The 16,961-nt window shown below is 41.2% G+C and overlaps 1 protein-coding gene across 1 annotated transcript in view; it reads left to right on the forward strand.

Moving 5' to 3' along the window:
- LOC309551714 (uncharacterized protein) overlaps window positions 1-16,961 on the forward strand; it is a gene marked incomplete at its 5' end in the record, with an annotated part of 213,716 nt that overhangs the window by 59,417 nt on the left and 137,338 nt on the right. The window contains 5 exons of the mRNA XM_082252399.1: window positions 2,824-3,024; window positions 6,024-6,145; window positions 8,373-8,601; window positions 11,778-11,977; window positions 15,297-15,452. Coding sequence (XP_082108525.1) covers window positions 2,824-3,024; window positions 6,024-6,145; window positions 8,373-8,601; window positions 11,778-11,977; window positions 15,297-15,452 — 908 coding nt within the window. The remainder of the gene's footprint in view (window positions 1-2,823; window positions 3,025-6,023; window positions 6,146-8,372; window positions 8,602-11,777; window positions 11,978-15,296; window positions 15,453-16,961) is intronic.

The raw sequence follows: 16,961 nt of genomic DNA on the forward strand, positions 1-16,961 counted from the left end.
GGCCCTACAATCAACATTGCAATGCCTGAATTTAAAAGCAAAGAACCTAATTGTAAAATGTAAATTAAAAATTAAAGCGAAGTTCCACCCTCAAAATGAACTTTTCCCCGTCAATTGGACAATTGGATAATTAATTTTTTTTTTTTTTGATTCACTTACCTTGTTTTTAAAGAAAATATACTTACCTTCCTTCCTCTTCCTCCCTCTGCAGCCACGGCCCGCGCCGTCACTTCCTCCTTGCATTGACTCTTGGGAGATGAATGTCATCGATCCCAGGAGTCAATGCACCTGCACCGGCCCTACTCGTCACTTCCGGTGTTGGCACGTCATTCCCTGCTGAACAGCTTCTGGGCATGCCCAGAAGCTGTGCAGGGATGATGTGCCTGCATCGGGAGTGACGAGCAGGGCAGGTGCAGGGCATTCTGGGACTCCGACGTCACCGAAGAGGACGCTCTGGCTTCAGCTGCCCACACCTGAGATGGCAGCGCTGGACAAGACATTTTCAAGGTAAGTATTTCTTCTAAAAGGTAAGTGAAACAGGGGACAGTTCAGAGGCTATCGTTGCTTAAATGCACTAGCCCTGACTGTCCCGGGGGTATTTTTATTGAAAAAAATGTTTTTCAGGGTGGAACTCCGCTTTAAGCAGCCGCTGAACAACAATGTTCACTATTAAGCACATAATCAAATTGTTACATATATGAGATTGTAATCTTTTTAGATAACAGACAAAAAAACTTAGGATCAAAAATTGAAAATATGAAAAATATAAATAAATAAATAAATAATGGAATAATAAATAAAAAAATAATATATATAAATGAAAAACTAAAACAAAGTAAACAAGGTAAGATGGAAAAAAGAGAAGCTATGAATAGAATATAATAAAATAAAGAAACTAGATGTAATAATTAGGACAATGAATTTATCAGGAAATTTGTAAACACATGAAAAATATAAAAATGTAAGAAAAGAATGTAAATAATGAAAGGATATATAGGTTCCTCAATGCAGGTAGAAATCAGGGCAGATAGCAGGGCTGAGGGCTCTATCCTAGGAATCCCCTTTCACTAACCCTCCCTGTAATCTTAACACCAACCCTTACTGTAATCCTCACATTTACCCTCCCTAAAACCCAAACTCTCAAACTTACCCTCCCTATAGACAAACACTAAATCACCTGTAATCACCGCACTATTCCTCCTGTAATCCTCACACTAACCCACCTATTATTCTCACAATGCCTTCTTCCATGTAATCCTTATACTAACTCTCTGTAACCTTAGAACTAACCTCTAAATCTTACACTAAATCTCCTAAATGTAAACATAAGCTTTTTTTTGCATACTCCCATCTCCTGTGTTGGAATCCTTTGCACAAAAGGGCAGTCCTTTCTGTGTTTAAACCCTGTATAACTCCTGTATAGTATTAATAAACATGCTAGGGTTGGGATCCTGGTGCTTGAATATAATGTTTTTGAACTTTGCATATACAGTACAAGAAAAAAAAAAATCTATGTGGTCTTAGCTAAAGTTTTTTTTTTTTTTTAAAGGAACACAAGGAATAGGGTGGGCAACACACATCTGTCATTACAGCATTAATATATACCTGCTTTAGTGCTTTGATTGTTGCTACTGCCGTTGTCATAAAGCACAAAAAATAAAGGTTGGCAGTAGTTTATAGAATTTCCTAGATATGTGTTCACATTAACCACTTAAGCCCCGGAAGATTTTACCCCCTTCCTGACCAGGGCCTATTTTGCGATTCGGCACTGCATGACTTTAACAGACAATTGCGCGGTTGTGCGACGCTGTACCTAAACAAATTTGACATCCTTTTTTTCTCACAAACAGAGCTTTCTTTTGGTGGTATTTGATCACCTGTGCGATTTTTTTGATCATGCGCTATATACAAAAAAAGAGCGTAAATTTTGCAAAAATAACAATATTTTTCACATTTATTTTATATGAAATTCCCCAAAAAAAAATGTAAAAATCAAAATTTTTTAACATTTTAGGCCAATTTGTTTTATGCTACATATTTTTGGTAAAAAAATCACAAAAAGCGTATTTTGATTGGTTTGCGCAAAAGTTATTGCGTTTACTAACTAAGGGAAAGATTTTTGTCATTTTTATTGTTTTTTTTTAACGAGTAATAGCGGCGATCTACGTTTTTTTTTTTTTTGCGGGACTGCAACATTGCAGCGGACAGATCGGACCCTTGACTGACATTTTTGACACTTTTGGGGTTACCAGTGACATTACTACAGTAATCAGTGCTAACCATATGCACTGTGACTGTAAAAATGACACTGGCAGTGAAGGGGTTAACTTTTTTTGAGAGGGAGGGGTTAAGTGTTTCCCTAGGGGCGTGCTTCTAACTGTGATTGGATGTGGCTACTGGTGTAAGAACATAGATCAATGGTCCTACCTAGTAGAACAGTATGATCTCCATTCTTACACAGGGAAGAATGACAGGCGGCTTTGTTTACATTAGCCGCGTGCCTTTCTCCCGCTGTAACGGACAATCGTGAGTGCCCGGCGGACATCGGGTCCGCCAGGCACACGCGCTGGTGGGGTCTGTGAGCGCTCGCTCCCTAGAGCCTCACATGCTAGCGACGTAGTCCTATGTCGCTTTGCCTGTGAGGGGCTGACCGCAGCAGTAAATAGTCATGCGGCAGTCGGCAAGTGGTTAAGCTCTATTGTACAGCTTGGTGCTTACCATAGTTTGTGCATTAAGTGTTTGTATTTTATGTCTGTTTTCCGTATACTGTACAATCAACACAGCAACATTTTTACAATGTCTATTTCTTTTTTTTTTAACTAGCTTGTAGATTGTTACTATGAAGCTTACCAGCATGTATGTGAACCAGAAGAAAAAACTGCCTTGGCACAAGTGATCACTGACATCATGTATCGGCGCCCACGGTTTGACATTGGCTCCAAATACTTCCTGGAAGCTTACCGGGATGAATGCCAGTGCCTAAGGCTTCACTTGCAACTTGTCAGAAATGTATTAAATAGCCAGGTAAGCAAACACATCGCAATGTATAACTTTGCAACATTCCTGAAAAAACACAGTATAATTCCACAAGATGTAATACAAAAAACTATAGAAATACATTTGTTTATTTAACTGCAGCTATCATGTATATGTTTGCAGACTTTAGAATTCTTTCTTTAAAATTCCAGCTTTTAGATTTATCTCTGTTGGTATGTGTAATCAAGAATAGTTAATATAAGGGGGATTTACTAAAACTGGTGCACTCAGAATCTGGCACAGATGTGCATAGTAGCCAATCAGCTTCTAACTTAATTTTGCTCAATTAAGCTTTGGCAATAAAACCCTGAAGCTTATTGGTTTCTATGCAGAGCTGCACCAGATTTTGCACCATGCTGTTTTAATAAACAACCCCCCTTAGTGTCACAAGTTTCCTTTATGTGCTTTCAGAGATGTGGCTTTAAGAGGCCACACTTGATGGAGATACCCAATGATGGAGGACTGTTCAGTTTAATAAATCAACCACTTCCCGATCACCCCATTTAGATTTACAGCTACAGGGCAGGCGTTCTGTGCAGAATCACACACACACACATATATATATATATATATATATATATATATATATATATATATATATATATGTAACAAGACCCTTGCTTTCTCGCTTCCGCTCTCCCGACACTCCTCTGCTACTAGTGAGTCAGCTTGCAGATCGCAACGTCTGATGGTTTGTTCATCCAAGGCTCCGGGATCCGAACTACAGCTATGTGCCGTTCAGAATCCATTAGAACAATCACCAGGCAGGCTGTATGTAAGTTCAAACAGGAAGACCTTTATTGGAAGTACACAACACACTTTTATACAGAATTTGGAACATCCCACCCCCAACAACCGTTTTCCTATTGGTCAATTGTAAAGTACATGTAGTCCTCCTTCAGGTCCTCCTTAGCCATCCAAATGGGGACTTGAAAATGAGTCAGCAGGGATTGGTCCGATAGCTTGATTAGAAGGACAGTTATGTGTAATGAGACAGAAGCCCCAGGGGGCAATCAATGTACATTGAAACAGGCTACAGATAACCTAATGAGATTATGGTAAACAGGCAGTCTCTCAATACACACCCCCCTGCGGAGAGATGTCTCCAGTCCAGACCATCGTCTATGTGTCATGAATCAACACAATTAGACAAAGCAACAAGAGGAGGGGAATGGGGGAAGAAGGGCTGTAGCATTACATTACATTGCATTAACTCAATGCCAGCATGTCCCCAGGTCTCCAGTCTCTTCTGGCCCATAGTCTGTCGGTAGGAGGCACGCGCACAGTCCCTTCCAAAACACATGGTGACAGTGGGTTCTGTCACAATATATATATATATATATATATATATATATATATATATATATATATATATATATATATATATGATTCTATATGTGTGATTCTGCACTTCTGGGTAGGGGACATGATTAGTCACAGCAGGAGCCGATCAGTGGGTGTCGGCCAGTGAATATCCGTCAACACCCACTGAACGTCAAGGAGAGAGGTTAGATGGAGGTCTGCAAATGTAAACAAGGCAGAGCTCCACCCTGACAGCGGGGATGCAATGGGTTTTCTTTCCCTGCAAAACGGGGAAAGAAAATCCATCACATGCCTTAGTAAAACCACCAAACAGTGTACATAAAAACACTGGTTAGGCACACATGTAACCCTTTGATCACCCTAGATGTTTAACCCCTTCCCAGCCAGTGTAATTAGTACAGTGACAGTGCATATTTTTAGCACTGATCACTGTATTAGTGTTGCTGGTTCCCGCAAAATGTCAGTTAGTGTCAGATTGTTCACTGCAATATCGCAGTACAGCTTTGCATGTCCACGCAATTATTTGTCAGTTAAAATAACGCAGTGCCATATCACAAAAAATGGCCTGGTCATGAAGGGGGGAAATCTTCCAGAGGTCAAGTGGTTAAGCATCTGAACTAACATTCCAAAGTCTTTCTAAGTGGCACTATCTGGGTACTCACTTTTTTCATTCATTCCTGTACTTCCCCCTTGTTTACCAACTCTTGCAACTTGTTTCCTAAGTACATGTGCTTGTGGCACCAAGAATCTAGCTTTGGTATTGGTTGGCAAGGGGGGTTCACTGAAAAAAAGTGAAAAATAGTTTGCTTATTGCCTTGATCCCAAATCTTAACTCAACCTTTAGGACTCCATTAACACATAAAGCGTTTGTTACCCCAACACTTCATATTCCTGATATGTGCCTGCTGTACCATGTACTTGTATGAGAAAATATCCTGTTCTCTTTGTATTGCTTCCTTTATGTGAAATCCCTGGTGTTCCTGCAGTTCCTCTGCTTCCCAATTAAAAACTGACCACACTAAGCAGGAGAGCACACCATGGTCAGTTCTCTAACTATGCTGGGAACTAAGCCTGCTCTCCTCCAATGATCAGACTTGTCCTGACACGCCCCAGCTGCACAGCTTTGCACTGGGAAGGTTAGTGTGCTGCTGCTGCTGCTTCTCCTCCCCCAGCACTTATGCAGCGGAAAACAGAGGGAATGTGATCACTTATAAAAAAGGGAAAAGGGGTATTTATAATGTTTTTTTTATATCTATACGGAAATGCTTTGCCTTTAATTTCTATTTTAAACTGAATGGGTTGTTTTACAAGGTGATAGTGTACAATCACTTTAATAAACATGATGCCTGTAGTAAAGGGACACTTATGTACCATAACTGTAATTTAAAAAATTGGCTTTGTCAGTTTATATTTCTCTTTTACCCATAAACTAGGGAAATTCGGCTGTGGGATATGTACATGTGCACATAAGCCCCCATTAGATCAGTGATATTTATAATTACCGGTATTTGCAGTGGAAAACAATGCAGATCATGTGGGCTACATACATGCGGTTTATAAAACTGTGAGCAATAGTTGTACAATAAACTCTAAACCAACAAAGAATCCCTGGATTTAACAGTAATAACATTTTTCATTATTTTTTGTTATGACTGCTTGTACAGATAGAAAGCCAAAGGGAATATGTTGAAAAGGTTTGGCGGGATGGTCGTAAAGGAAGTTTCTATGACTTTGGCCTTCCACTTAACATCATCACTAAGCCCATTGTCGCACTTAACACCAGCAGGTAAGATAAGAAACTCTGCTTTTTATTTTTCCAGTACTTTGTTGGTCACTTACTGATTAATTGCAAAGAGATGGCTCCCTGTTCCTTAAACATACTGTATCTGAAGACAAAACTTTTTTCTTAGTTTTGGATAGAATAGGGAAGGGTTCAAATATCTGTTGTCTGTTTTTGTCGAATGACAGAGCACCCTTAACTTCCTGTCTCGTTGACATAGCAGGAGTTTCATCAGTAAAAACTGTCCTTCTTTTCCTGTTTTGGTGACAACTCAAAATTCAGATTTTATTTTTTTCTCATTATTATTCCTAGAGTCAGCAAACCTATTCATTGGTCTCATCTCTGTTCCTGGTCTTTTTATATCTCAACTATGTGTTGTCTTATTGTAACCCTGATAGGTTCGGTAAATTTGTTGAGATGACTTGACTCATTGTATCTGAGATGCCATAATAAAAGAATAAAAAAAAAATAGATTTGGGAAAAAAAAGGGCGAATCTACCCAATGGGACACAGATATTAAAATAAAAAAAAAACAAGGCCATATATTCAAAATCTGCAACATCTTGACCTCAAAATCAGGAAAATTGTTTTATATGCTAAAATGGGAACAAGATGGTAATGTGATATATGAATTGGATGAATGGATTCGAATGGCCCAAAATGCATTGAGGTCGTACATAAATACATCATTGATAGAGGCCAATTATAAAGTACTAATGAGATGGTAAATGGTCCCAATGAGAATAGCAGCATATTGGGAGGGAGCCTCCTCTTTATGTTTCCGAGGGTGTGGATTGCAGGGTACGGTACTACACACATGGTGGTCCTGCCCAAAGGTGAAACGCTTTTGGATCCGGATCTTTTACTTTATTTATTCACTCACACAAGTAAATCTGACCAGATCTCCGCAACAAGCTTTATTGGGCTGTTCAGTGGAAGGAACACCAAGACTTAAGGGAAAACTCATCGCTTTTATTTTTACAGATGCCAGATTGCAATAACCAGATCCTGGAGATCACCTACTATCCCATTCGACCTAGTTAAACATAAACTAACATGGATAATGGTGAACGAACGCCTCTCGGCGACTCTCCTAGATAAAAGACCATTGTTTTATAAAATATGGGAACCCTGGATCAAATACCTGTCTGATCCTCTGTAATCTGCCGTGGATCTGGCGGATATACCTCCTAGAGTGCACCTCTGTTTCTTAGGAACTCTTTCCATTTTTTTTTACTTCTCTCTTTTCTCTCCTTTTTCCCCTCACATACTCCTCCGATGAAGTCAGGAGGATAATTAATGCTATTTTCATATCAAGAAGTGTAAATCGGCTAGTTATTCCCTGTACCTAGAGAAAGGGGTAATCAGGATAGTGCATATGTTCAAATCCTTTTGATAAAGTTGTAGTTAAATTAAAGAAATCCTAGAGTTGTCCTAGACTGATCCTTCTCCTCCTCCCTCCTCACAATGATAGCTTTGACATCCGGGGGCGACAGAGGGATGAGGACCTGATAGCTCAACTTAAACGCAACACCGGGCAAGGGGCGACTCATATGATGCAACCTTTTGCTAACCATGAATACCCATATCACCCCTAGCTATAGCAATACAGAATTTTTGAATAAGAGAGACCCCATTTGAAATATTTGTATTGTAGCAGATTCATCGACTATGAAACTGTCAAAACATGTACAACTTCTTTATTACCTGTTACAAATTTCAATAAAAATCATTGAAAAGAAAAAATGAATAAGGGTTCTAAACCTCCCACACTCTATCCAAAGCAAAATAATTTTTTTGGCTTTTATTTTATATTGTAGGGACATTGGTATGCTTCAGTAATATGATTAAAAAATCACATACATGTATATATGGCAGTAAATATCAATTTATCGTTATTATTTCCCTTAATGTATGTCTAGGTACAAAACAAAATGGAAACTCTAATAAGAGGCAACAATCTTATGTAGCTGCTAAATTTTGAACCCCAGTTATAGTATTTTATTTTCATGTAATTAACAGCTGGTATGTTAAGAAACCATCTATCATTTTCTATGTAGTAAATAAGCAAATGTTTCAGTAATAATTTTAACAATGTAATACATAGACCTGCTTGTAGCCTCTGATTGGCTGCTAATGTCAACTTTGTGAGCAACTACACAGAAATCATATTTTTCCCACAGCCGTCTCTGTACGAGTCCATTATTCTTATTGTATCTTTCTGTACTTTCAGTCCAGCCCTACATAATGTTTACCTTCTGGAGATTCATCCATCTCTTGGATTGGCCTATCTGATCCCTAAAACATTAGAACACATATGTGAGGAATTTCTACACTCTTGCAAGGCAAAATTACCCAAGGATGTCTACAGTGTGGAGAAAAGTGTTTTGGAGTTAGCTCTAAATGAATGGTCAGCTCAAAAAGATCTCCAGTCATCTTTTATGGCAAATCTGCATAAGGATGTAAGTATGCTTCCATTTACAAAGCTGCAAACAGTGTAAAATGCTGAATTATTTCATGATCAGCAAACGGGGCAAAAGAAGAGCAGGGCCCTACACACGAATAATCCGGTTTCCCAAAAAAAGAATATCAGTATAATGTCAAGCTTGTTAGGGCCCAGACTGCTGAATGAATGTTATTAGAAATTGGGCATCAAAAGATATTTCCAGGGTTAAAGCTCATATAAACCCAAAAAACTGTAAATAGTTGGCCTGATTTACTAAAGGAGTTGTCCAGTCGTGCAGATTATGTAAACAGGAATTTGTTTTTAACATGTTTGAAAAACGTAAGTGAAAATTCACAAAATTTATAGTATGAAGTCTCTCAACACCCTTAGTAAATTAGCCTTATTACCAAAAAAGTGAAAAATAAAAAAAATCCCACCTAGCAGCGCTTAACTCAGAAAAGTGCACACAATATGGTGTCCTTTTATGAAACGGAGATGAGCAGTGATCCTGCTGATCACAGCTCATTTCCGATCATTCTCAGTTTATGAAACAGAAATGATCGCAGGAGAACATGTTCTCCGCTGATCATCTCTTCACATGGGAATCTGTCATTGACAGACACAGAAATGGCCAGGCTATGAAGCTGCGATCCCAGCACTTCACTGGCGATCTGTGCCAGAATTCACACTCCCGGGTTCACCAGCCTGGAGCTTGTGAAGCGGGGAGTGAAGACAGAATCGGGGGAGAACTGAGGGGGAAAAAGGAAGATTATGGACTTCCTTCTTCCTCGTTCAGACCCCCCAACACAGTAATCATGTCCCCCTGCCATATTTATGTATATATATACATGTATATATATATACACACATACATGTAGATATATATTTAATGTGTATATATATATACAATGTATGTGTGTGTGTATTCAGTGTATATATATACATATTTATGTAAGGGGACTATTATTTATAACCTCGTGTACTCAGCAGTGATAATTTATCTCTGCTTGTTAAAGCGCGCGAGGGATTTTCATACTACTGTAATCTCGCTTTGTCTCACGAGATTACAGACGCTCCATTGACTTCTACACAGATCTCCGAGAAAACCGTTCTCCTCTGATCACCCTGGGCGAACTGAAGTTCTCCCATTCATAAAAGGGGTGCCAGATGTGATCATTTTCCCCGGAGAACTGTAGAGAAGCCAATGGAGAAAAAAATTCACCCGTTCATAAAAGGACACCTATATGTGAACAAAATAAACAAACAATTAAATCAATAAATAGATATATATACATGTGTTCAAATAATCACTAAAAATCCAATCCCAAAATTAATTAGTGGACAATAAATCAAGTGAAAAAAATCAGTGGAAAAATTCCAGTGAAACACACATGGATAAATCAATGTATAACTAAAAGTCCAATAGTAGGAGAATAGTGATATGTGATGATCCAGTGAGATTCCAGTGTAAGCTGAACAGAAACACACCAACAAAGTGTCCGCCACCTTTGTGCTCCACTCCCCTCAGCTAGAACACTCACTACACTTTTTGCCCTCCACTCTCATGGATAGGGCTGATAATGCTTTGGAATATGCACGACTGCATAGGATATAGGAAAGAATGGATCCTTGGTGATTCTCAAGATGCCGCTCTACGTAAACCATAAAAGAAAGAGGAGAGCCAACTAGTGCAATAACGTATGAACTAGTTTATTCCATTTAAAATCCACTAATATGCACATACATGGGATATAAATATGCAAAGCACATTATAATCAAGAGTGGGGATCAGGGTGCTCACTTGCTCCGGACGCGTGATGTACCAGCGTTCGGGTCCAGGACTCTCCGGTGAGACACCGCCGCTCACCCGATCAATCACCAGGCACGTCGTATGGCCACGTCCAGGCACATGTCTGCCTATGTTAATTTGTATTACGGAGGATGCCAAGAATAATAGATTACACAAAAGATAACATAGTTTTATGCTTTCAGTTCAGTTCACAGAAAGTGACAAGGACATTGCATTTCTGACAAGATCAACTGGCATTTTCTGTTCTTGCTGAAAATATTCTTAACCTGACCAAACCAAAATAACGCAGCCACTACATCCATGGAGTTAATATTTAATATTTTTCATGGGTATAGTTATGCTTTAAGGAATCATTTGGTCAAACTTAAATTCCACTTCAATATAGTGAAATATAAAAAATATTTTGGCAGGTAAAAGTTTAAATATATTGTTATTCTAGCCATGTCTTTAGCACTTTGCATGCAGTTCAATATTACATTGGAACTCCAACTCTTCTTTTTTTAAGAAGAGAGATGCTTTCTGGCACGATGAGCCACCATAAGAGAACGTGAACCAACAATTTCACCCAATAAAGGGGATTTTATAAGTACGTGGCAATGTTGATTCAAAATCGATCTCATCTGGTTCCATTGGGATCCATACCTGGTGATAATTCTCATTGGGGTATTGGTGTTCTGCTCTTGTGTCACCTGTTTTTTTTGTTGTCTTGAAAAGGTCTAACGGTTGCATGCAATTGCCCGCTTTTTTTGCTTGTCTAATACGTTGGTGAGAGTATCCTCTCCCTCTGAATCTTCCATACATGTCTGTGGCTTCCATCCGAAAGTCTTCCATCAATGAGCAGTTCCTTCTAATATGAAGAAACTGCCTCACGGGTATTCCGCAAATCAGAGAGAGTCAGGATGATGGCTTCTCGCCTGTAATAAAGTGTTAGCTTCTGTTTCCTTGCAAAACTTCTTAGTGTCAAGCAAAAAAACCTGACAGACGCTGTAATGCTTCCCCAAAATATCCACATTTTGGGGAAGCGTTACAAAATTTCCAAAATAAAGACCTGGAGCTAAGTATTACCTCCTCCGTGAGTAGGATGGATACACAGGGATAATGTGTGGAGTTCCACAAATCACATAGTATTTTAGTTAACACTAAGGAAGATGATACTATGACTGTCACCCTTGTTTTACTACACAAGTGTCACATTGAATGTGTAAAAATCCAGTTTTTCACTAACTAATTGTGTAAGAAATTCATTAAGTATGGTCCGGAGCAGTTTTAATGCAGAGCAGTTGTTTAACAAGTCACAATGTTTCCCTTGAACCATAATGCATTTCTTGTCCCAGCAGCCCAGTGTCAGTTTGTTTATAGCTCATTATTTTTTTCTGATGCAGTTATTTGAAGAAGTGCTGGTTGAAAATCCACTGATGGTTAGAGATATCTGCATGCATGCTTTGAACTCTGCTGATGAAGAAAAAAAGCATGGTACAGCAAAGCAAATCTTCATTTTGGAAACATTCAGCAAGATGCTTGAGCTCATCACTCTGCGTCACAGAATAATAGAAACGTCATTGGAAACTGCACTGTTGTCCAGGTAGGCAGAAGAAAACTAAGCACCAGGTGGAAAGGTTGCCAGAGTGCATTGGGACAAGGTAATGCTACATTTAGGGGGTCTAATAATACTGCACTCATTTTTTTTTTTCGAATGCACACAAGCATCTTAAGTCTGTCATCTTTTCTTTTGTTTGAGATTAGTTCCCCATCAGGTCCACTTTACTTTCAATTGACAGCGCACGGCAGTGGCTGGATTCAAAAGCCACTATTGGACTACTTCATATACCTGTCTGTCATAGGTATATGAATCATGCACAAGCACCAACCAGTGGCAGCTGGTGAAGTTTTAAGATGGTGGGGCGCAAGACCCCGCCCTTCCATTTTTGACCCCTCCCATTTCTCAGAAGCACCACCCCTTATAGGCTCCACCCATTTTGTCCCCTGTATTTTGCTTGCGTGATCAAATTCTCCCAATATATCACATATTAAGGGGTCCATCAGTACTAGTATATCCCATAATAGGGAGCAGGGGCCCTATTATGGGATATACTGTGAGAGACACCCTATTATGGTATACACTGACTGAGAGTGGCACAAACCCCACAGTACAGGCCCCCTAGCACAAACCCCACAGTACAGGCCCCCTAGCACAACCCCACAGTACAGACCCCTAGAACTAATACCACAGTACAGACCCCGTAGCACTAATCCAACAGTGCAGGCCCCCTAGCACAAACCCCACAGTACAGACCCCCTAGCACTAATCCAACAGTGCAGGCCCCCTAGCACAAACCCCACAGTACAGGCCCCCTAGCACAAACCCCACAGTACAGGCCCCCTAGCACAAACCCCACAGTACAGACCCCCTAGCACTAATCCAACAGTGCAGGCCCCCTAGCACAAACCTCACAGTGCAGGCCCCCTAACACAAACCCCACAGTGCAGGCCCCCTAGCACAAACCCCACAGTGCAGGCCCCCTAGCACAAACCCCACAGTGCAGGCCCCCTAGCACAAACCCCACAGTACAAGCCCCCTAGCACTAATGCCACAGTACAGGCCCCCTAACACTAATCCCACAGTACAGACTCCCTAGCACTAATCCCACAGTACAGGCCCCCTAGCACAAACCCCAAAGTACATGCCCCCTTTCAATGCAGTAACCAGCGTACATGCCCCCTTTCAATGCACTGAGCAGCGTACATGCCCCCTTCAATGTAGTGACCAGCGTACATGCCCCCTTCAATGTAGTGACCAGCATACATGCCCCCTTTCAATGTAGTGACCAGCATACATGCCCCCTTTCAATGTAGTGACCAGCATACATGCCCCCTTTCAATGCAGTGACCAGTATACATGCCCCCTTTCAATGCAGTGACCAGTATAGATGTCCTCTTTCAATGCAGTGAACAGCGTACATGCCCCTTTCAATGTAGTGACCAGCATACATGCCGCTCAATGTAATGACCAGCATACATGCCCCTTTCAATGTAGTGACCAGTATACACGCCCCCTTTCAATGTAGTGACCAGTATACATGCCCCTCAATGTAGTGACCAGTATACATGCCCCTCAATGTAGTGACCAGTATACATGCCCCTCAATGTAGTGACCAGTATACATGCCCCTCATTGTAGTGACCAGTATACATGCCCCTCAATGTAGTGACCAGCATACATGCCCCTCAATGTAGTGACCAGTATACATGCCCCTCAATGTAATGACCAGTATACATGCCCCTCAATGTAGTGACCAGTATACATGCCCCCTTTCAATGCAGAGACCAGCATGCGTGCGTGCCCCCTTCAAAGCACCAGACTGTCAGTGACTGTGTGCGGGCCAGGCCCCCCCAGAGGCATCACTTACCGGCTCACTGCTGCGCTGCTGCTGAGTGCGGGTCTGTCTGCGCGGCCTGCGGGAATAGTGTCTGGCTCTGCGCCTGCGGCCTGCCTGCAGTGCGGACTGGAGTCTGCGGACTCAAGAAGTGTAGTCTGGCCTGGGACTCACTCGATTCCTCGGAGGCTCGAACATTCACTCACAGCGTACTGGTGGTGGTCACTCACTGAGTCCTGAAGTCACTCATTCTTCTTGACTAATGATGACTCGTCTGCTTCTGCGAACTCCCGACTCCTCAGTTAGTCCTCACGCCACGTGGGTCTCCTCTTTCTGCGCCGGTGGGCGGGAACCAGGAAGGTGTTCACGTGATGCCGGGGCGCTGCACCGCCCCACGCGTTACCTCACCAGGTCCCGGGATGTCCTCCTGTGATTGGTCCAGGCTGGAGTCTGGACCAATCACAGCCAGGACATCAGAAAAGTGCGGAGTGTCGGCGCGCATTGCTCTGCGCCCCGATGACCCCCAGAAGGCCACCAGTAGGCGCCTCTGCCCCCCGCACGTGGGGTGAAAAACCCCACCCCCCCATAGCCACCACAGGTCCGGCACCTCTAGTGGGCTGAAAATTTAATTTTTTTTTTTTTTTAATCTTTTTTTTTTTTTGCCCACAGATTGGGGGGGGGGGGCGGCGCCTTCTACAGACCGGCCGCCACTGGCACCAACACCTTTGGTTCTGTGTCAACATGGAATTCTAAAGGTTGTCTACAGCACCTTTTTTTGAGTTCACCAGATTGTCTCTTCAATACACTGTGCATCTAACTTGTAAATGGTTTAGCCTACCCTTTGGAATCTCAAAGTGTCTAAAAAAAAGTTGGCAGCTTATTACACTGCCACCCATCAAAAACCTATATATCCTCTTTGGCTTCACTAACTCTTTCATAACATGCAAGCAGCATACACAACAATTAAAGAATAAACAAAGGCAAAACTTTTTTTCAGCTCTCCAGAGAATAGAGAGGGATTACAAAACCTGTGTTTTTTTTTTTTATTGCTGTCTATGCCCTTGTTAGGGAGTTCCACCTTCTGTATTTTGCCTGTTATCAATGAGAATTTAAGTGAAAGAAAATCCCAAATTTGGGTGTCACCAGAAAGGGGGAATGGGGGCTCCAGTACTGGGGGCTCTAGTACTGGTGACTCTGGTGACAACCAGAGATTTCCTCTCACTTTCTGTTTTGATTATAGGACAGGAAGTGAAGGAAACCCTCCCCAATGTGACACAGATGGCAAAAGAAAAACATGTCAGGGGTTATAACCCCCCCCTTTATTCTATCCCCCCCCCCAAAAAAAAAATTGCCTTTATTTATGATGTAATGTAATTTTATTATAAGCACACGTAATATTTTACTTCTGCTTAGTAATTCATCTTGTCTTGCATATAATAAACATTTTCAGCTAGAAGGATTTAAGAATAAAACAATTAAACAATAATGCTGCTGCCTGATTCCTGTGTTTCACAATTGTCCTGAGCAGGACGTACACTTATTTTGCTGAAGAGATGGGATTCAATGAGTTCCACTTACACCTGAGACCTGTACAGTTTGAGTTTGCAACTTACAAGGCACAAGCTGACCAGATTCCACCCACATTCATCACATCTCTCCTCGAAGATGACACCAGTGTGGACAGGTGAGTTATGTATATTGATAGAGATACAAGATCTAAAGTACAAATATCTTGCATCTAATTTTATTTTCCTGGTCTTATCATACACCAGCAGATACAGCTACCCATTCTCATTGTACAACAGCTGGATTTTTTTTTTAAGATTTGGCATCACATAACAATACCATACATGAGACATGAGAGATTTGGCTGGGTGGTTCACAAGCTAATTTTTCTGGAAGAAAATTTCATAAGATTTGCCTGTCCAATGACCATATTCACTGATCTCATTTTGAATTGGCTGCTCCAAAAGCAGTGGTGTGTATCATTCATGGGTGGATTAGGGGGGATCCTATGCCCCCACACATTGCACAACATCGGGATAGGCTAGTTTTTATAATAATTAACGTTTGAACCTGGAGACAACAGTGTCATACTTGTATTATTATTTGTTATGTGTGGCCTGCTTGGCTCCTTCCCCAGCAACGTAACGAATCACTTGAGTGTAACTTGATGAATCGGCGCATGGTGCAAGGGGAGGGTCAACTTATGATCTTTCATACAGGCCCACTACTTTAAAAAAAACACCACTGCTCCAGAGTATGTTTATTCTTGTCAGCTAGAACAAGAGAAGGATCTGATGCTGTGATTTGAAGATAGTTAGTTTACTAAAGGCTTTTGTACAAGAACTCAAAACAGAGCTCCAGCACCTGGCATATTTCAGCATACACACCAATGTTGCAGTCATTGAAGAAGTCAATGAAGAAGCATTCTTCCCACCGACCATCATTAGATGGGGCTCCTTATAACTGGAAAGTTTATTCAAGGGTTCCTTAAGGTGTAAAAAAAAAAAAAACCCCACTACCCCTGTATCCCAGGCTACTCTGGTATGTAACTAAAAGCCTGACGTTAATCTTTTTAAACCTCACTATGGGCCCATGATGGTGATGGTCAATGGACTTGGGAAGTGCAAGGCTAGAAGGAAAATTAGCCTGAATGACAGGCACTTGGAGATGCTTGCTGTGTGGTGCTAGTTGCAGCTCAGTTACGTATGTCTTTTTTTCTTCAAGTGTGCTTTAAAGAGTACCTGTGGCTATTTTATGCACATTCACGTATTAACATATTCCTAACAAGAAGATTAAAAAATCAACACAATATAATATAGATACATAATTTAACACTACACAATATCCTTATTCCCCAAATATAATCTATACACATCCACTACTTAAAATTATTGTAAAGTCTTGTTTTCTTTTTTTTTTTAAATAACAAACCTGTTATACTAACCTCCCCCTGTGCAGTTGGTTTTGCACAGAGTGGTCTGGATCCTCCGCTTGTCAGATCCGTCTTTGGTGCTCCTGGTTCATCCCTCCTGTTGAGTGCAAACTGTTGAGTGCCCCCATAGCAAACAGCTTGCTATGGGGGCACCCGAGCCAAGTTACAGCTCCCTGTGTCCATTCAGACATGGAGCCGCAACACGGCCCGCCCCCTCTCTCTCCTTAATGGCTGACTGACTTTGATTGACAGCAG

This window comes from Pelophylax lessonae (genome assembly GCF_965119305.1).
Source record: "Pelophylax lessonae genome assembly, chromosome: 3".
Classification (NCBI taxonomy): Eukaryota; Metazoa; Chordata; class Amphibia; order Anura; family Ranidae; genus Pelophylax; species Pelophylax lessonae.